Here is a 22,409-nt window from a genome sequence, read left to right on the forward strand (position 1 = left end):
GATCAATGAAGGCTTCCCCGTGGTCCTCGTGGGGACTATGACACACCACGATTGTGGTCGACTCTGAAATGGTCTAACAAAGCAATAGATGATATCAAACTGCTACAAAAGATGCTGGTTCTTGTGGAAGGCCTGTTACCGTCTCAATAAATAAATGCCACTCTTGTCAGTGATGCCCATATCTGAAGAGTAGATGTTTTAGAAGTTGCGTTTGAAAAGTATTACATGTCACAAAGTGGGACATCAGAAAGAATGGAAACTTTGTGTAATTTAAAAATATATATATATATTTTTTTTTAAAGAGTACCCAATTCATTTTTTCCAATGAAGGGGCAATTTAGCGTGGCCAATTAATCTATCCTGCACAACTTTTGGGCTGTGGGAGCAAAACCCACGCAAGAACGGGGAGAATGTGCAAACTCCATACGGACAGTGACCCAGGCTGTGATCGAACCTGGGACCTCGGCGCCGTACTAACCACTGCATCGCCGTGCCATCCTTACTTTTTGTGTAATTTAGATACATGTATAGTAGCAACTAGATTAATCAGATGTTAAATATGTGCAACTCAGGCAATTCAGATTATGTGGGGGGTGAGGGGAATTCCCCCTGAGGCGTGTTTTCCGACGGTGGAGGCAGTTCGTCATCGACCGGTGGCGGGATCTTGCGGTCCCACCGATGTCTATGGTTATTTGTGGGGTTCGCCCGTCCAGCCGCCGGGGAACCTGTCACAGGGCCAGGGAAATGGGAGTGCCATCTTCAGCGGGACTGGAAGATCCCCCCAGCAGGATGGGCACAATGGTTAGCACTGCTGCCAAGAGGCGCCAGAGACCCGGGTTCGATTCTGACCTTGTGTGACTGTCTATGTGGAGTTTGCACGTTCTACCCGTGTCTGCAGAAGTTTCGTTCGGCTGCCCCCATTTCCTCCCACAGTCCAAAGATGTGCAAGTTAGGTGGATTGCCCCTTACTGACCAAAGATGTGCAGGTTAGGCAGGGTTACGGGGTTTACAAGGACGGGTGCTGGAGGGTGCTCTTTCAAAGGGTTGGTGCAGACTCGATGGGCTGAATGGCATTCTATGGAAACGATCCGAGACTCTATTAAAAGATGTAGCGATGTTGGATGAGAAATAAATATTGGCCAGGACACTGGGAATCTCTCTGCTGCTCATTTCCAAATGGTGGCATGGAACATTTCGTGGTCACCTGAGCAAGTATATACGGTTTAATTTTTCACGTCAAAGACAATGCCTGGGACTCTCTCAGTGGAACGAAAATGCTACCAACTCAGACAAGGCGACTGAAAGGAAAGCGGCACAAAGGGATGGATAGGTAAGCAGCAGAAAGAAATCAAGAGATAGTAAAGCATGCGGGAATCATCATACGAGGAAAGAAAATGAAATAATGGAGAGAAACAGAGAAAGAGTGAGAGACCAACACCAGGTATACAGACATGGCACGCCACAGTTCAGCTGCCTGCTAAACAATGCATTTATACACAGTAAACATATTTGGTCTTCCCACGGTACACTGTGTGCTGAAGTCCGAGACTGAGTAATGGTGCAAAGTGACAGAGGTCTGGGTAGTAGCGATACTGTAAATCCCCTATTAAGACTTGTTTTTACCTGCCTGCCGATATCCGGAGCTGTTTTTAGATTTCAGCCACTTAGGTGCTGGGATAGTGTAATAATCCACAGGAGGCAGGGGTTCCATCACCACACCAGTATTTATTTGCAATAACTTAGCTACAAGAGCAGCTCCAAACAGTGCTGCTAGCATTCCAGTCAACTTAAGACTGCCTCACAAAGCCTACACAGGTGCTTATATGGGCCCCCTCAGTGAGCGATCATTGAGGGAGCTCATACTCCAATTGGCCAACCAATAATGCCAATTGGAGGTCATTACACCCCTCCCCCCAAGGTCCGAGGAATTCCTGCCAGCTGGCATTCCTCTGAGCTTCTTCCTGCTCCTCCTGTCCGGGTCTGTCACCTCTGTGTCGTCCGCCGGGTCGTTCTCCGACGTGGGTGGGGTGTACCTTATAGGTGCCCGTCTTTTCCTTGACAACCTCCTTGGAAGTTGTACTTCCTCCTCCTCAGGGAGAGGTGTCGCGGCGGCCTCGTCGAACGTGTCCATCTCCGACTCTGACGACTGGATGACGGGGTCTGGAGAAATTGCTCGGGGCTGGGGTGTGGGTATCTTTCCCGTCTGAGCTATCCCAGCTTGAGGCGGTCCTGCTTCGCCTGCCTCCAGGTGTGGTTCCGCTGCCCTTATTTGGTCTCGGTGTTTCTTCAGCACCTTACCTCCTATCGAAACTTTATAGGATATGGGCCCTGTTTGGGACTCTACCTTGCCTTTGACCCACGCTGGTCCATTCCCATAATTCTTGTCCCAAACCGGTGCCCCCACCTGGAAATGTCTCTGCTGCCGACTATTATCATGCCCCCTGCGTTGGACCTCCTGTTGTTTCTCCACTTTCCCCGTTAAATTTGGGAAAAGGAGACTCAGCCTCGTTCGCAGCCGCCTTCCCATTAAGAGTTCATCTGGCGGTATGCCCGCTGTGGAATGCGGTGTGGTCCTGTAATCAAACAGCCAGCGGGAGAGCTTTGTGTCCATTGACGCTGCCGGCTACTTCTTGTGTCCCGCTTTTAGTGTCTGGACCGCTCTCTCTGCCAGGCCATTGGACGCTGGATGGTAAGGGGCCATTTAGATGTGGCGGACTCCGTTTCCCTTTAGGAATTTTCCAAATTCCACACTTGTGAATGCCGTTCCATTGTCCGACACCAATACCTCCGGAAGTCCATGTGTTGCAAACGAGGCCCTGAGCTTTTCAATTGTCGATGCTGTGCTTGCTGCGTTTACCCGGTGGACGTCTAACCATTTGGAGTGGGCGTCCACTATCACCAAAAACATTGAGCCCATGAAAGGGCCGGCGTGGTCAATATGCAGGCGGGTCCACGGTCTGCCTGGCCATTCCCACGGGTGCAATGGCGCAGCTGGTGACACTCTTTGCCCCTGTTGGCACTCCTGGCACCGACGTACGAAGGCTGCTATGTCTGTGTCCAATCCTGGCCACCAAACGTAGCTTCAAGCTAGCATCTTCATTTTAGACACCCCTGGGTGTCTGTGATGTAACTCGGTTAAGATTGCCCGATGGCCCTGAGCTGGGACTATTACCCGGGCTCCCCATAATAGGATACCGTTTTCTACGGTTATTTGGTCCCTTCTGCTCCAGTATGGGTGCATCTGGGGCTCCACTGGTCTCTCCAGTTCCCCTGTTAGCAGTAAATGCTTCAGCTTGGCTAAAACTGGGTCTTTTTGCGTCCACAACCGAATATGTTGTGCGTCCACTGGTAGGGTGTCCAAAAAAATTTAAAGTCATTACTGTCTCCTCTGCTTTCGGTACTGGCGGCGGGGTGTCTGGGAGGGGAAGTCTGCTCAAAGCATATGCATTTGCTACTCGCGTTCCCGGTCTGTGTTCCAGAACGTATCTATACACCGCCAGTAGCATGGCCCAGCGTTGGATTCTAGCTGATGCAATCGGAGGTCTTGACTTGGCTTCTTTTAATAACCCTAATAACGGCTTATGATCCGTCACGATGGTGAATTTCCGCCCGTACAGATACTGGTGAAATTTTTTTACTGCAAATATCACCGCCAGTCCTTCCTTCTCAATTTGGGCGTACTTTCTCTCAGCCATCGCCAAGGTCCTCGAAGCATAGGCTATTGGCCATTCTTCCCCATTCCTTCCTCTATGGGCTAAGACGGCTCCTACCCCGTAAGGTGATGCGTCACACGTGACCACCAACTCCTTCTTTGGGTCATAATGCTCTCGGACATTTTCGGATGACAGCTGCTCCTTAATGTCCCTAAATGCTCGGTTTTGGCGGGCGGACCATTTCCATTCTTGTCACGTTTTTAGTAGCTGGTGGAAGGGTTCTAGGATGGACGCCCTATTTTCAATACATTTGCCATAATATGTTACCAATCCTAGAAATGATCGTAGCTCCTGGACCGTGGTGGGATCTGGGGCTTCTTTTATTGCCCTTACTCGGTCTTCCAATGGGTGTAAGCCCGACTCGTCTACTTTATATCCCAGGTACGTCACTTGTGGGGCCAGAAAAACAAATTTTTCTCTTTTCAGCCGTACGCCTGCCTTTGCGAAACGTCTGAGCACTTCCTCCAGGTTCCTTAAGTGTTCCCTGTTTGTCCTACCCGTGATTAAGACATCATCCAAATAAATCGCCACCTGCGGTAGTCCCTGCAGAATATTTTCCATCGTACGCTGGAATATAGCGCAGGCTGATGACACTTCGAAGGGTAGCCTAGTATAACGAAAAAGTCCCTTCAGGGTGTTGATCGTAGCGAACTTCTGGGAGTCCTTGTCCAGTTTTAACTGCAGGTAGGCGTGGCTCATGTCCAGTTTCGTGAACAAAAGCCCACCTGCCAATGTGGCATATAGGTCGTCTATTTTCGGGATCGGGTATTTGTCCAGCAGTGCGTATTTGTTTACCGTCTGTTTGAAATCTCCACAGAGACGTATCGAGCCGTCTGGCTTCAAAATTGGTACCACCGGCGCTGCCCATTCCGAGAACTGTACTGGTCTGATAATGCCGTCGCGCCGTAACCTTTCTATTTCGACATCTACTTTCTTACTTAATGCAAAAGGTACCGGCCTGGCCTTACAAAATTTCGGAAGGGCTTCTGGGTCCACGTGCAAAGTTGCTTTGGCGCCTATAATTTCCCCCAAACCTTCTTGGAAGACCTCCGGGTATTTTTGGAGTACTCCACTCAACTGCCCGCTTTCACTCTGGAAAATTTTCATCCAATCTAAGTTTAGGTCTTTCAGCCAGTTCCATCCTATTAAGTTCGGTCCGGAGCCCTCTACTATCGTCAATGGTAATCTGAGCAATTGTTTGTCATATTCCACGGGTACCTGAGTCGTGCCTAGAACTTCCAGGAGTTTTGTCGATGTTTTTGTTCGGGTTAGTGGCTGGAGTCCATCTTTGATTTTTTAAAATGCTGCCACTCCCATTACTGATACGCCCGCACCCGTGTCTATTTCCATTATTGTCGGCCGACCGTTCACCCGTGGGGTAATCTTAATAGGTTCTGCTTTCTTTGTCGCAATATTATATAACTGTTCCCCTTCGGAGGAGGATGGGGCATCTAGGTTGTGTACTTCCCTGCGTCCCCACCTGCTATTCCTCTTTTGCCACCTCCTTCTAGGGTTTCTGTCGCTGTTACCCCACTCTGTCTGGTGCCAGAAACGGTCCTTCTCTGTTGGGGGAGCCTCAGCCGGTAGTTCCCTCTGTCTCCAGTTAGTCCTAGCAGCCTTGGGGGCAGTTCTGGGGTTTTCCTTTGGTCCTCTGGTCCTCAGGCTTTTCCTGAAGGCGGCTATCTGGTAGCTGGACCCATTTTGGTAGTCCCTCTCCCAGGTATCTACCTCCATTGGCGTGCCCTGTAGTTCCTGAGCCCTGCTTGCTGCCTTTTCTAGGAACAGTGCGAGATGTAATGCCCGCCTGCAGTCTAGCTGTGTTTCCGCCAACAGGCGCTTCTGTATTTGGAGGTCATTTATGCCACACACTAACCGGTCCCGATGCATTTCATTTAGCGTCGTGCCGAACTCACATTTTTCCACCAGCCTTCTCAGGCGGGTCAAGAAGTTTGTGACTGACTCTCTGTCTTCCCGCTTCGTGGTGTAGAATTTGTACCCACGCAAAATGAGGGGTGGTTTTGGGTCATAGTGCTTTTCCACCAATTTTGTTAATTCTTGGAAAGGTATCGTGTCCGGCGTATCGGGATAAGTTAGACTCCATATAATGGCGAAGGCTGAGGGTCCGCACGCCGACAGCAGTATAACCCGTTTCCTTCCATCCTCCGTTATCTCATTGGCCTGGAAAAAGTAACATATTCTCTCCACATACTGGGACCAGTCCTCAATAGTCGGGTCGAATGCATCCAACTTCCCAAAAAGAGGCATTTTTGAAAGAGCAAGGCTTACCCTCAGAGTGTGGCAGCTGGTCTCCGCAAGGTTCTTTGTTTACCTCGTCGCCACTGTAATAATCCACAGGAGGCAGGGGTTCCGTCACCACACCAGTATTTATTTGCGTTCTTGTAAAAAAGGGGGATGTCATGATATTCAGGTAAACATCATAGCACATACATACATACATACTGATGGACAGATCAACAGACCAATCAACACACATACAACACGACAGCCAATCACAGGCAAGTGCATACACAGTACAAAACAGGGAGCACGACACTTCCTGGGCACTGGAGCAGGAGACAGCTCAGGGCACAGAGCTCATAGCAAGCCACTCAGACATCCACCATGTGCTGAGTGCCACTACAAGATAGTATTAGGAATAGGTCCACAGATTCAAGGGTTATGATCGAACCTCAGTAAACAGTTTACCACTGTAAATAGATGTTTGAAATAAAACTGAGTTGTACCATTCGCAACCGTGTTGGTTCGTCTGTGTAGCAGAGTACCCAACACTTCACAGTGCAACTTCCCTTTAAGAGAGACTGACTGCCTTTCAATGCTGGGACTCATACACTAGCCTTGTCTACTAGTCTAGCACCTTATTAGGCTCCTTCTTATGTGTTCAGCCAGACATTTAAATGAGAAGGCAGCATAGACTGTGCACTACCTGCCTCCATCTCAACAAGTGTAGTCAGGTTACGGATTGTGATCCCAAAAAAATAGCGTGGACATTTTTTTAGCTGGTATTAAATTAAACACCGTCTGATCTTTCTACTGTCATTCTTGATTAATGTTGTTATTAACCATAAAGTGTCTTCACTGTACTTCCTCTTATTTTCATTTCATCTCACCCGGAATGCCTGGTTTGTAAAGGGATGTTTTGTCCCAGGTTCTTTGAAGTATGCCGTCATCCTCTGTGAGCCGCTTGAGATCTGGCCCATCATTTAGCAACAACATGCGCTATTGCACAACATTGTCACGTCTTTAGCTTTCCAAAGGCTGATGCACCTGCTGTGCACTTTCAGCATCTTGAGTTCCTGCTGACACTAACTCTATTTATGTGCGAAAGGTGGGAAAAGTGTCATGGAGACCTGGTGTGACTGTATCCGGAATGAGTCACTGTTTTCAGGAGCTAATGGAGGAATTGGAAAACCTCTGTTTGTGGGTCAGACGCCAGGGTGCAATGCGACAAAATGTTTCCGATAAATAATAAAGTGGAGGTGATGACAATATGTAAATTAAGGTTGTATTCAGATAATTGTGAGATCTCTTAGTGAGCAGATCTGAATATTGCATTATTCCTCATATTACAACAATAGCTACACCTCTGAAATACTCCACTGGCCATAGGCCGGCGCTGAGGGAGTGCTGCACTGTTGGAGGTGCAGGATTTCAAACGAGAAGTTACATCTCTCAGGGAGACACAAAATTGCCATGAGGTTATTGGAAGAAGAGTTCTTTGATCTCCTGACCAATATTTATTCCACATGTGCCCATGAAACAGATTATCTGACCATTATCTCATTACTGTTTGTGGAGCTTGCTCTGTGCAAAATGGCTGCTGCATTTCCTACATTACATCTGTGACTAACTTTATGTGTGCGTGAAAGCGTTTTGGAATGATTTGTGGTTGTGAAAAGCACTATATAAATGCAAGTTTTACATTCTTTCACATGAGCAATAACTAGCCACAAAGCCAGGAAAATCAGTCTGAACGACAGTAGTTTCAGGCCTCACTATTTTGCCTTATTTGTTTTTAGAAATAAAGGAACCGGAGAGAAAGGAACATCCCCAGGTTCTGCAGAACGCAACGAGGATCATGCTAAACATGAAGGTAAAGTGTAGCATGAGTGGGGTTGGGTGGTGTGTTGGTAATGGAGAGGAGGGTGGAGATCACAACTCTGGTTCTTAAAATGCCGACTTCAGACCCAGGTTGGTGGGAAAGAGCATCAATGGTCAAACACTAGACCAGTCTCCTGTGGAGAACAACTGTGGATTAAAGGATGCAAAACAGCTTATATCGAGCTTCTTTTTGACATAGTAAAGGTGTATGTGTCGGAGATTGGGAATCTTAAGATAAAAGCAAAAGATTAACTGACGCCTGGTGGGCTGATGATGTGGGTTGGATCACTCCTCTTGATTAATACATAAGCACCTTGACATTAATTGATAATATTTCAGCAAATCCACAGGAATGATAATTGTGAGAAATAGAAATTCCATCCTGGCACAAGCGTGAACTCTCCTCCGGTTCCAATTGTATATCTCATGATCGGAGAATCTGGAATCTGTATAAAAGTTAGATCAGGGTATTTGTTGCTGGCATCTGCTGCAAACATGGGTCTGCTCATTCCCAACACTAACACCCTGCTCTTTAATGAGCGCCAAAGCAAAATGATCAAAGAAGGAATCAGCGCATTTGATACTCAGGAGTTCCTGGTAATTTCAGAAACAGAATCACTGATTAGGTTGAAATATTAACATTTAGAAGGGTATGGGGAAAAGTGGAACTGAGGAGATGAATAGCAGAGGGGTGATGGACCGAATGGAGAATCGGTCGAGGAATACGAATAAATGGATTCATGAGGGAATTAGATGACCATTTGAAAAGAAACAATTTGCAGGGTTACAGGACATGTTCATTTGGAGGGCCTGTGCAGACTCAATGGGCTGAATGGCCTCCTTCTGCACTGTATGATTTGATAGCTCTTTCATATGTCTAGTACAATCAAGGTGGGCCTGATGGCCTCCTCCTAAACGGGCCGCCAATGTTGATTAAATGTATTCCTGGAGGTTTCATCACGCGACTTGCCTCCACGCTAAAACCATTAGTCGGCCACACGGCCATCCTCACCTTCCTAGCCCAATCGGCAAAGACTCATGACCCAATTGGATGATGCTTGGCCGTCAGCCAAACAGACTTTTTTTCTGCCATAGTCAATGTTCTTACTGGTCAAAGCTCAAAGAAAATGACAAAGGATACAATCTGTTTTAATGTCCCGATGGTTTTTCTCCAGGGTCGCACACAGCAGTGACCTGGAGATTGATCTTCAATTCCTGGAGACTCCAGGTTAATCCTGAAGGGTTGGCTACCCTACTTCCTATGTCCCTCAGAAGACAGAGCACAGGTTCAATGACAGCAAACAGAGTGTAATGCTGGTGCTGTTACATCTCATCATGAAGAGCTTTAAGTTCTACTGTTGTAAAGATGCTGAGCTGACATCCAGTGGCAAATACTGATTACTGCAAGCGTATCAAACTGAAATGAGCACGCCACCTCTGTTTTTCTGTGCAGGTCTGTGAATGAAAAGGGAAATCTGGCTGGTCGATATTGGCAACCAATCTGCGTTTCAATTATTTTCCACCACTTTCAAAGTTAAAATTAGCCTTGTATATTTCAGGTTTTCATTGAGCGATATGGGCCGTATGACCCAAGAGTGACCAATTCAGTACCCATTTTCACAAAGGGAGCCAGAATTAATCTGTGCAACTACAGGCCAGTTTATCTAACGTTTGTGCCATGGGCACTTTTGGAATTTTAATCAACAATGAAAATAGTAAATATCTAGTTGAAAAGAAAATAATTTGAAGCAACCAACATGGATGTCAAAAGTCACTGATTATGGGGCAGGTTTCTTCGTTGGCTGATGCCAAAATCACTAAACGCGATCGGGCGGAGAATATATTCCGACACCAAAATTGTGGCGGGTGCCGTTTTGACGCCAAATCGCAATTCTCCATCACCTCGACAGCAGCATCAATGCACGTACAGTAAACACCGTTTGCACATCAGTAGCCGGCTTTCCCTGGTATTCTATGGGGTTTCCGCCATACTTCACCTCTGATGGGCCGAGTTGCCGATGGCAGGGTTCACTTGTGCTTTTAAAAATCGTGAAAACGCATCGTGGCTGCTGAGGAAGAGAGAGGGTGTATGGAAAGTATCCAACATTGACATAGTTTGCTGACAGTTGTGCCCCTGGCCGGGGCTTCTGTCAGGACCAGGGGAGTAGCGGGGGGAGGGTGCGGGACGAGGCTGTGGGGTCGGGGTGGACGCGCATGGAACACCATTGCAGCAGCTGGCAAGGCAGCCATGCAGCTGCACACGCCGCTAACAGCCCACTGTGAACATGGGGCCATGGATCGTATAGGAGTCTCCCTCAGGCCACCCTGAGACTGCCTCACAAGTGTCAATCACTGACCTGGCGAATTCCACGCCGTTTCTCATTGGAATCGATTGCAGGTGCTAGCCCCTCCATAGTCGCTGAATCGGTCCAAGTTCGGCACCAGTTCTGGTGTACTGAAAGTCCACAAATTCTGCCCGTCGTCACCACTTGGTCTCAGGAACGGAGAATCCCGCGTTATATTTGACAAATTGGATTGAGCACTTGGGCAGGTGAGAGTATGGTGGACAAGGAAATTGCAGTAAATGTGGCGTATGTGGACTTTCAGAAAGCCTTTGGCAAGCTACCACATAGGAGATTTTTGGAGGCGATTAAAGAATACAGAAAACAGAGAAGTTTAAAAAAATCGACACAAAACATGGTAATAACACCTCAGGGGTGCCACAGTGGTTAGCACTGCTGCCGCACACAACCAGGGACCCGGGTTCAATTACAGCCTTAGGTGACTGTCTGTGTGGAGTTTTCACATTTTTCCCATGTCTGCATAGGTTTCCTCTGGGTGTTCCGGTTTCCTTACACAGTCGAAAGATGTGTAGGATAGGTGGATTGACCATGCTAAATTGCCACTTAGCGTCCAAAAGGTTATGTGGGGTTACAGGGATAAGGGGGAGGAGTGGGCTGAGGTAGGGTGATCTTTCGAAGGGTTGGTGCAGATTCAAAGCTGAATGGCCTCCTAGTGAACTGTAGGGATTCTATGATTCCATTCGTGACTTTATATCTATTCTATTTCTTTTCCAGTAGAGTTGCTACCGAAAGCAGTTGAGCATGAACGTGAGCGCAAGAACCCTGTGGGATTGTACGTCATCAAAGAAAAGGTAGAAACATGGCAGTACTATTGGGAAAGGGTGCTCTGTCTTTGGTTGGCACCAGTCTATCAGCTGTTCAATGATAATCAGGGAAGATATGCCATGAGAACTACTGCAAAAGAATAGTCCAATTTACAAACTCTAAAACACATACATAAACCTTTAATCTCACAGTTTAGAGACAAATTAATGGCCACATTAAAATATTATTGATGCTGTTAAAAGGACCAGTGTTGACCTGGAATTAGGAGAGGAAAGGGAGCAGAGAACACTCTGGCGATTAGATGTGGGACTGATGGCGGATGAGGGAGTGTGTGCAAGAGTGCGGGGGTGTATTGAGAGATACCTGGAGGTCAATGACGACGGCGAGGTCCCTGTGGGAGTGGTATGGGAAGCACTAAAAGCGGTGGTCAGAGGAGAGCTGATCTCCATTGGGGCCCACAAAAGGAAAACAGAGGCCAAGGAAAGGGAAAGATTACTGGGGGAGATTTTAAGGGTGGATAGGGAATTTGCAGAGATCCCGGAGGAGGAATTGTACAGGGAGAGGAGACGACTCCAGACGGAATTTGACCTTCTGACCACCAGAAAGGCGGAGGTACTGTGGAGGAAGGCACAGGGGAGGAGGTATGAATATGGGGAAAAGGCTAGTCGCCTGTTGGCTCATCAATTGCGAAAGAGGGCAGCAGCGAGGGAGATAGGAGGAATTTGAGATGAAAGGGGAGACACGGTGCGAAGGGCAGGAAAGATAAATGAGGTGTTCAAGACCTTCTATGAGGAACTGTATAGGTCTCAACCCCCAGAGGGAGAGGAGGGGATGCGGCAGTTCCTGGACCAATTGAGGTTCCCGAAAGTGGAGGAGCTGGGGGTGGTAGGCCTGGGGGCACCGATTGGGGTGGACGAGGTTATTAAGGGACTGGGAAGCATGCAAGCAGGGAAGGCCCCGGGACCAGACGGGTTCCCGGTGGAATATTACAGAAAATATGTGGACTTGTTGGCCCCGTTGATGGTGAGGACGTTCAATGAGGCCAGGGAAGGGGGGACTCTACCCCCGACGATGTCGGAGGCGACGATATCGTTAATTTTGAAGGGGGATAAAGATCCGTTGCAGTGCGGGTCCTATAGACCCATTTCATTATTGAACGTGGACGCCAAATTGTTGGCAAAGGTACTGGCATCGAGGATAGAGGACTGTGTCCCGGGGGTTGTGCACGAAGACCAGACAGGGTTCGTAAAAGGGAGACAACTGAATGTTAACGTGCGACGACTATTAGGGGTGATAATGATGCCCCCAGTGGAGGGGGAGGCAGAGATAGTGGCGGCAATGGACGCAGAGAAGGCATTTGATAGGGTGGAGTGGGAGTATTTATGGGAAGTGTTAAGGAGGTTTGGGTTTGGGAACGGGTTTATTAGCTGGGTTAGACTTCTTTATGGGGCTCCAACGGCAAGCGTAGTTACAGGTCGACATAGATCGGAGTATTTCCGACTATATAGGGGAACAAGACAGGGATGCCCGCTGTCTCCATTGTTGTTCGCGTTGGCAATTGAACCTCTGGCCATGGCGTTGAGAGACTCCAGGAAATGGAGAGGGGTGATTAGAGGGGGAGAAGAACACCGAGTCTCGTTATACGCGGATGACCTATTATACATGTCGGACCCAGCGGGGGGGATGATAGAGGTTATGCGAATTTTGAGGGGGTTCGGGGATTTCTCGGGGTATAGGCTAAACATGGGGAAGAGTGAATTATTTGTGAAACATCCAGGGGACCAGAGTAGAGAGATAGAAGGCTTGCCTCTAAGGAAAGTGGAAAGAAACTTCCGATACCTGGGGATTCAGATCGCTAGGAGCTGGGGAACCTTGCATAGACTTAATCTGACACGGTTGGTAGAACAAATGGAGGAGGACTTCAAGAGGTGGGACATGCAGCCTCTATCGCTGGCGGGCAGGGTGCAAGCAATTAAGATGATGGTCCTCCCGAGGTTCTTATTTGTATTTCAATGTCTCCCTATACTAATCACCAAGACCTTTTTTAATAAAATAGACAGGAGCATCACGAGCTTCGTGTGGGCAGGGAAAGTTCCGAGAGTAAGGAGGGGGTTCCTTCAGCGTAGTAGGGACAGAGGAGGATTGGCACTACCGAACTTGGGCGATTACTATTGGGCCGCCAATGTGGCAATGATACGTAAATGGATGATGGAGGGTGAGGGAGCGGCGTGGAAACGACTGGAGAGAAAGTCCTGTAAAGGGACGAGTTTAGAGGCGCTGGTGACGGCGCCGCTACCGATCTCGCCTAAAAGGTTTACCACGAACCCGGTGGTGGCGGCAACACTGAATATCTGGGGACAGTGGAGGCGACAGAGAGGGGTGCGGGGAGCCCTGGTGGGGTCCCCTATCAGGAACAACCATAGGTTCGCCCCAGGAAGAATGGATGGAGGATTTCAGAGCTGGTACCAGTTGGGAATTAGGAGGGTGGGAGATTTATTTATAGATGGGACTTTTGCGAGCTTGGGAGCATTGGAGGAAAAGTATAAGTTGCCCCGGGGAAATTTCTTGAGATATATGCAGGTGAGGGCGTTTACTAGACAACAGGTGAGGGAATTTCCGTTGCTCCCGACACAGGGGATACAGGACAGGGTGCTTTCAGGGGTGTGGGTCGGAGAGGGCAAGATGTCAGAGATTTACCGAGAGATGAGGGAAGAGGGGGAGGAGTCGGTGGGCGAACTAAAAGGAAAGTGGGAAGAAGAACTAGGGGAGGAGATAGAGGAGGGTATGTGGGCTGATGCCCTAAGCAGGGTAAATTCCTCTTCCTCATGCGCCAGGCTTAGCCTGATTCAATTTAAGGTGCTACATAGAGCACACATAACGGGAGCAAGATTGAGCAGGTTCTTTGGAGTGGAGGACAAATGTGGGAGGTGTGGCGGGAGCCCGGCAAACCACGCACATATGTTTTGGGTGTGCCCGGCACTGGAAGGGTATTGGAAGGGAGTGACGGGAGTGATTTCGCGGGTGGTGAAGGCCCGGGTCAAACCAGGCTGGGGGTTAGCTCTATTTGGAGTTGCGGAAGAGCCGGGAGTGCAGGAGGCGAAAGAGGCCGACATTGTGGCCTTTGCGTCCCTAGTAGCCCGGCTGAGGATCCTACTCATGTGGAAGGAGGCGAAACCCCCCGGACTGGAGGCCTGGGTAAACGATATGGCGGGGTTCATTAAACTGGAGCAGATAAAGTTTGCCCTGAGAGGATCGGCTCAAGGGTTCACCAAGCGGTGGCAGCCATTTCTCGACTACCTAGGGGAACGTTAGAGGGAAGACAGATGACCAGCAGCAGCAACCCAGGGGGAAGAGGGGGGGGGGAGGGGGGGGTCAGGGTTTTAGTTTAGTTTAGGTCAAAGATAAGGGGGTTTTGTTACTTGTGTATTGTTAAAAATGTCTCTATTGTTATTGTTGCGTTTGCTTTGTAAGAGGGGAAAAATTGTTGTTTGGGAAAAAAATTTAAATAAAACATATTTTTTAAAAAAAGGACCAGTGTTAACGGTATGTTAATTATATTGATAAGATACTCATGGGAAGAACATTGTTAAATAAGTACTTAGAACACTTAAAAAGAGAGACTGCTGGGACACTGGGTTGGTAGGTAGGTAGGAAGCAGACATATTTAATACTGCATTCTGTGAGTAAACCTATTATGAAGAAAATATTGGTGCTTAATTTCATACTTCATAGAACAGGCAGCATTTGTTTCCTCATTTAGATTTGCATTTGAATGCAGTTGCAATTAAAGGCTCCTCTATCTGTTCAAAGCACATCCCTATCTCTGCCGTTATAGCACTCTGTATTTAGTATTCTGCATGTTATGATATTGAGTGCAGAGCATCACTCAGCAGGTTTCAAAATATTGGGTACAAGAGGGCAACATGCCCCTGACATATTTTGCCTGGTTTGGCATCCATTAAAGTTTGATGTTACTTTCCTCATTTAGTGTAAAGTAATATTTTGGATTTACATTATCTTTACCACTTAAAAAGAGATCAGCAATACCTGTCCCATCGTCTCTCAAGCTTGGCACCTTTACTGTCTGGGCGTTAAGCATCACCTTGTAAATCAAGCTCTCAGCTTCTCTAAACTGTGTTCCTATCAAGCAAGGATCTAAACCAAGAGAGGAGTCCCCAAACATTTATCCTCACGACCCATCATTTGTTCCTTTTACTTTGACTGTTTTACCACATTGTCCTGATTAGATGTTAGAATCCATGACGGTCATCACTCTCGTGTTCCTAGACTCCTTCTGTCATTTCAATGTCATTCAGGATACTTACCTTTGGTGGAATAAAAAGTGCAGTCACAGTTGCTTTATAGGTGAATGTAGCTGACAACTTGTGCACAGGAGGGTCCCACAAAAGCAAAAAAAGAAACTTTCATTTATACAGCATCTTTTCAACTTCAAAATGTCCCAAAGTGCTTTGTAGCCATTGAGATCTTTTCTAAAGTGCACTCAATGTATGAAATACGATAACCAATTTCCACACACAATGATCAAATATTCTATTTTTGAGATCTTTTCACTGAAGGCTAAATTCCTTGATATTCTTTGCCTTGGATCCGAGAGGAAAGATGGGCAGAGAATTCCTCGAATGGGGGGCATAACACATACTCTCCCCCCTCCCCCCAACCACCACCACCGACAGGTTTACAGGCAGAGGGTGGCAATAAAGCCCTTTATTAAAGGGGCTTTTCACAGTAACTTCATTGAAGTCTACTTGTGACAATAAGCGATTATTATTATTATTGGATGATTGGATGGCCTACCACTGGACTCTTGCTCAGCTTGAACACTCCACAATTTTCTGGTGGGATTGGTGAGGCCTACGCTGCCCCATTACTCCCCCCCCCCACCTCCCATCCCCATCCACACCCTCCCTCAACCTGCCCTTGCTCGAGTTGAGGCCCTTGAGTGGCCAATTAATGACCACTTAAAATTGGGCTGTGCAAGTGGTCAGAGTTAGTAGAGAGCAGAGACCTTGGGAGGATTGTAAGGTTGGAGGAGGTTACAGGGATAGGAGGCCATGGAGATAGATAAAAAGAATGAGAATTTTAAAATCAAAATGTTCACGGTCCAGGAGTTACGATAGGTTAGCGATAGTATAGATTCTGCTCCATCCTTCTCCAGAATCGCAGACGTGATCCTCCGGCTCTTCCCACTGGCGGGATCAGCCACAGGCCACACCCATGGTGGGTTCTCTGGCGGCGGGATGGGCAACTCACGCAAAATGTGGTTGGCGTCAGCGGGACCAGAAGATTGCATAGGTGGCCAATGCTGAACCACATCCGCCACCGAGAAACACGCCGCTGGGTGGTTGGGGGGGGGGGGGCAGAGTCCTGCCACACATTTCACAACTTTCTGGTCTTTGGACTTTTCTCTCTCCCCATAACTCTGCAGATTAATCCTCTTCAAGTCCATGTCCATTTGGCATTTTAAAGTTCCTATGGAATCCGATTCCAATCAGGTAGTGGTTTCCATCTGTTTATTAAAAAAATATCCTCATACCCCCTCACTCTCTTTGTCGACTATTTCAAATCTTTGACCACTAGTTATGACACACTAGCTGAAAGAAACAATTTCTCCTACTTGTTCTATCAAAACCCCACATAACACAGGTATTTAAGAATTAAGTCTGAACTATTTGCTGCTGTAAGGAGAACAATCGCTGCTTCTCCAAATAGATGTCTCTCATCCCTGACATCATGCTGGCAGAATCTACTCTACTGTATCAAGGCACCTTGACACCTGTTCTAAAACCTGGTGCCCAGAATTGTATGCAATGGTCGAGCTGAGACCTAACCAGTGATTTGTAACGGTAACACAATAATGTAGCACTCCCTTGGTACTGCACTGAAGTGTTGTGGAAACATAGTAAATAGCAGAAGGAGGCCATTTGGCCCTTCGAGCCTGCTCCATCATTCACTATGATCATGGCGGATCATCCAACTTAATAGCCTGATCCTCCACCCCCCCCCCCCCCCCCCCACCGCATATCCTTTCATCCCCTTCCACCGCAAGTGCTATATCGAACTGCTTCTTGAAAACACCAATTTTTGCCCTCAACTACTTTCTGGGGTAGTGAATTCCAAAGGCTGACCACTCTCTGGGTGTCAATCTAGATAATGAGCTCAAGTCTTGGAGTGGAGCTTAAATTACAAATCTTCTGATTGAGAGTTTTTGTTTATTCTGTGGGGCGACACGGTGGAACAGCGGTTAGCACTGCTGCCTCACAGCGCCGAGGACCCGGGTTCAATTCTGGCCTTGGGTGACTGTCTGTGTGGAGTTTTCACTTTCTCCCCATGACTGCGTGGGTTTCCTCTGGGTGCTCCGGTTTCCTCCCTTGCATATCCAAAATGTTAGGTGGGGTACTGGGTTATTGGGATAGGTATGGTGCTCTTTCAGCGGGTCGGTGCAGACTCGATGGGCTGACTGGCCTTCTTCTGCACTGTAGTGATTCTATGTTCTTTCATGGGACATGGGCATCATTGACTTGTTGCCTATTCCTAATTACCCGTATCAACAGGATAATCAACCAGATTATTCTGGGTTCTCGAGTCACATGTAGGACAGCCCAGGTAAAGACAGCAGATTTCATTCCGTCAAGGACATTAGTGAACCAGATTTTTTTTGCGACAATCAATGGCAGTTTCATGGGATCAGTTTTGGTCAAAACATATTTAAATTAAATTCCACCAGCTGCTGGGGTGGGATTTGAACTCAATGGCCCCAGAGCATTTTGATCATGACATTGCCACAATGTCACGATCCTGTCTTCAAGCACTGCCAAACTGGCAATAATTTTATCCTACTTTAACCCATCCTTTCTCAAGATTCCAAAATGTTTCAACTCCACATTTCTCCTGTCTTTTTTTGCTCGTATATTCTATAAATTGAAACGTATCCTTCTTTAACCATGACATATTGCTTTAACCTGTGCTGTCTTTTGGTATGTTCAAACACAAACGGTGCCCCCCACTATGGACTTCATCCTAAATCATCAAGGCTTGTCAAAAACAAATTACCTTACCCAATCCCATTCTATTCCAGGATTCTCCAGACGCTGAGGAAGACGCCCTAAGTGTTTCCGAGAGTGCAGCAGAACAGGCTGGATTCATAGTTTCCTCTGGACCGCCTGCTAGATCCCCAAGACCAGCCGGTCGATCGCCCAGGCGATACAACAGGTCTCCCGTCCGATCCCCTGGCTCTACCAGAGCGCACAAGTCTCCAAGTAGATCATCCAACTCGCCAGCGCACCAGAGGAGCGCTAACCGCGTCATCCGGCCAGCAGGGGTCCATATGATCATGGAGCAAGACGAAGCGAGTGTGGAAGAAAATTAACACTTGGAAGACCCTGTGTTTTCTTCCATGGACATAAAACATGCTGTAGGTGCACATGTATCGGTATCAAAGCCTGGAACATATCCAGGGTTCTGGTCTCCATTACTGCTTTTTTCTGGGTATACATATAATAGAGTGCCATAACCCTCTCTCCCCTTAACCATTGCAACCTAGCTCCTAGAATGAAAACCAAGGTCAGACCCCTCATAACACTATTGTAAAACATCCTTCAACAAATCCCATTTGGAAGGGTGACTGTTGATACACTGGGGAGGGTAGTTTATTTGCTTCGTTTTCGACATCATATGTAAGAGACACAAATTCAATTTAACAGTGTGTGCATATAATGATACGCGCTCAGAACTTTCCTAGTGAAGCTCCCTGTGGCCCACAATATTCCACAATGCGTGTTCCTAAACCACTCGGATGTAAAAGATTCCCAGTGTGATGTTCAATGTTGAGCTACCGGATCTCAGCTGCAGTGACTTTGGGTGGACACAACAAGGGGTCTTGGTTTCCTTGGGGGGAGGGAATGAGGAGAAGGGGAATTGGATTTCATTGCTAACCATTAACCTGCTGAAAAATTCCTGTTTTTGCATATGGATTGAACAAGATATTGGGCTCAATTTTGATACCACAGTATCTATGCTTATGCATGAAGACTAGCCACTTTGGCAGGGGATGAGAGGTTGCAGTGGTGCGATCTGTGTCCATGATGGGAGATAATTGGTAAACAATGTTGTTTCCTGGATGGTAGCACCCTCTGAAAGGGCCAGAACAAACTCTTCAACCAGCGGAATGAAAGTCACTCGACCTCCTCTTAGCTAGAAACTGAGATGAGCCACTGTGTAAGAGAAACTCTTAGGGTCAGCCTGGCTCAACTGGGATTGGCTCCTCAAGTCAGGGTAATCTCAGGATTTCTGACAAAGCAGCTCAATCTAAACAAGAGAAAATCACTACAAAAGCGGATAGAAAAACTGCAAGGAAATTGGTGCACTCAGGTGGTCACATGTTGGTTTTGTCTGGTTAATCGAGCGTGGAGTGGGTCAGCAAGAGGAAGCTCAACTCAAACCCATTACTAACTCAGTCAACTAGAATCAACCCAACCAACATAAGGGACACCAGATAGGACACCTTTGGGATGGAATTTTATATTTAAGGGAGTAACAGGTATTGGTTATTTTATACAATATGGTGTGCATTAAACATAGACACGTGGTTGATTTTTTGGTAACTGGTCAGTCCTGATGGTCACTCCTGGTCACTATCTACTAATTTCCTGATCATTGAAGTTAATGACCATGGACAGGGTCGCACTGCTGCCTCACGGCAACAAGATCCCAAGTTCGATCCCGGCTCTGGGTCACTGTCCGTATGGAGTTTGCACATTCTCCCCGTGTCTGCTAGGGTTTCGCCCCCACAACCTAAAGATGTGCAGGGTAGGTGGATTTGCTATCCTAAATTGCCCCTTGATTGGAAAAAATGAATTAGGTACTCTAAATTTATTTTTAAAACATGAATGACCGTGGACATCAAATGAGCACGGGAATTGGACTTGGCTGTGATGCTTACCGTAGTTGAACAGTCAGCCACCATGCTTCCCACATAAAGAATGTCCATTGCGGTGAGGTACCACAGAGATGCTTGGTGCATGGCCCTTATCCCAGTATGTCTAGGAGAGGAGGGAAGACAATCAGGAAATGGAATGCTTAGAACAACTTTGTCCCCAGTTCTCAGTCCCAATAGTGGCGAGCACCGTAACCTATTCAAGTGTCCAGTCAGTGTCTTCCCCAGAAACTCTCTGCGGCCAATAATGAGAATGGGGAGTCTGATTGAGCCGATCAAGAACTTTTAACCACTACCAATCCAAACTCTCTGCCACTCATGGGCCTTTGCCTCTACAGAACCTCCAGCTCACTGCCTCTCCCAAAGGAATGCCTTTCCCAAGCCTCTGTCACTCCCTTAGCTCCTGCTCCATCGAACTTGAGCCAGTCATGACAAGATGCTGCAGAGTTCAGGACTGGGCACTCCTCTCGCCGAACGTCTCCTGACATTTCTTGCAGGTCTGTGATGCACTATCAATTACGACGAGATGAGAGCAGAGAGTAATCGAGGCTTTATTACACAGAGATGTGTGGCCTCCTACAGCTGCTGCCGAAATGGCTGCCGTTTGGAGAGCACACACATTTATACTCCACCTACTGGGCAGAGCCAGCAGGCAGGGATCTACCCCCGTACCTGTAGTACAGGGGCCTTACCGTAATACCCTCGTATCCAGTGCAGTCTATACAATATAATACAACAGTGGTGATTACCACAGTCTGGTAGTCATCAATACCATAATCATTCTGGAAAATATAGCGACAGGTTCATTTCTTCGAAGCAAGTAAAGATCTGCAGCCCCCACCATAGCGAACTGATATTGTTTGAATCTCTTTGTGTGTTATACAAGGAGCCCAAATCGTAACACCGCATCTAATCACTTTCCAATTTTTAACATAATGCCTTTTAATCCATCTATGAGCGCTTTGGATTTCCTTGCAGCTTAATGTTATCTTGGCAAAGCCGTGCTAATAGTCAATCTATTTGATTCCTCCAGAACAGTGTCCAAACTTTCTTCTTCCTCAAATCACTGTGGAGTTCCCGCAATGAACCCCACATTCCACAGTCGCTCTTTTTTCTACTCATATCGTCATCTTGGCTCTCCCAGTGTTGTGGACCAACCGCGATTCAAAATATTGGGCAGGGTACTGCACTTTTCCCCCTGCCTGCACCCTCTTTTTTAGATTTTGAGTTTGCCCACTCACTCTGTGGGGAAGTGGTTGGCTTTCGTTCAGTGGTTCCACTGTGCTACAGTATTTGGGAGGAATGGATGCAGACATGGGCACAACTCCACATCTCAACATAGTGGCATTGAACATTGGGACCTCCAGCGTGCTATGTCTGGGTGAATAACAAACCAATGCGTCAGATGTGGTTTTACACTTGGGAGAGCAGATTATGAATGTTTGGCCCTTTACTGACCTCCTGAGACCTTTAACATTTAACCTTCTCTCCCAAAAATCTGTTGAGGTTGGGTATACAGAAAATTTCAAGTTGATGTTGATCGGTTTTTCTTAAGATATTAAGAGATATGGGTTGTAATATGCCTTTAAGGGATTGCAGCATGACATCACAAGAAGGGAGTGCGTCCTTGCTGCAATCTCTTAAAGGCACATTACAACAGTATGGAACGAAGGTGAATAAATGTAGTTAAGATACAGATTAGATATGCTGCTCCTGCCTAGCGAAACAGGCGCAAGACGCTGAATTTCCTACTCCTGTCCTACATTCTTATGTTCGTCTGTCTCAGTAAGTGATAATCTAGCTTGTGCTGTTTCAGTAAAGTGATGTGGTTTCAACTAGTTGAAAGCAAGAATCCCTCATATACTGTCCATATCAGAGAGGTGAGATGTGCCAGCGATTTGAATGTATAAATATGAACAATATTCACTGGACAGGATATGCTCCACCCAGCCTCAAACACTCCAAATGCTCATTGTTAGCTTATGATAGCATGTGAGCGGATCTGATATAATCCAAATTTGGTGCTTGCTTTAGATAATGAGAAGCCTTTGCATTGTTTAGACACCAATAGTATGGACGGACTACTAATGTGTACTCAGCCTGTTCTTGCTCTGGTACCTGAATAGAACATATAATTTCAGGTTAATATTTGGACAACTCAGCCATCGTTTTGAGGCATCCGGGTGTGTGTTAGCAATTTAGACACTGCAAAACAGGAGAAATTGACAAGAAACTGTGTCAATCAATAAAGGTTTATTGCAGATTCCTGTATCTCAGTCTCAACTAATTTTTTGAACAATCTGTTTCAGAACAGACGCTGCTGCCCACTTAGCTTTTTTCGGATCAGTAGGATATTCCACATATGACCTACATGGGATCAATAATATCCAATGTCGTTGCTTCAGTCTTGGTTAATCAAACTGCTTCACTATAAGGTCTTGGAAACTGATGTTATGAATCTATTGAAAGACTTCAGTAAAATCTCCAAGAGCTCAG

General features: G+C 46.9%; 1 protein-coding gene across 2 annotated transcripts in view; it reads left to right on the forward strand.

Moving 5' to 3' along the window:
* Positions 1–22,176, forward strand: part of LOC140398273 (hepatic and glial cell adhesion molecule-like) — a 134,213-nt gene extending 112,037 nt beyond the window's left edge. The window contains exons 5-7 of one of the 2 annotated variants that reach the window (XM_072486756.1): positions 7,751–7,824; positions 10,910–10,986; positions 18,057–22,176. In XM_072486756.1, coding sequence (XP_072342857.1) covers positions 7,751–7,824; positions 10,910–10,986; positions 18,057–18,347 — 442 coding nt within the window. In that variant the 3' untranslated portion in view covers positions 18,348–22,176. The remainder of the gene's footprint in view (positions 1–7,750; positions 7,825–10,909; positions 10,987–18,056) is intronic. The other variant, XM_072486757.1, reaches the window with a different exon arrangement.
* Positions 22,177–22,409: the final 233 nt, after the last annotated feature.

The sequence above is a fragment of the Scyliorhinus torazame genome, chromosome 21 (assembly GCF_047496885.1).
Source record: "Scyliorhinus torazame isolate Kashiwa2021f chromosome 21, sScyTor2.1, whole genome shotgun sequence".
In the NCBI taxonomy this organism is placed as follows: Eukaryota; Metazoa; Chordata; class Chondrichthyes; order Carcharhiniformes; family Scyliorhinidae; genus Scyliorhinus; species Scyliorhinus torazame.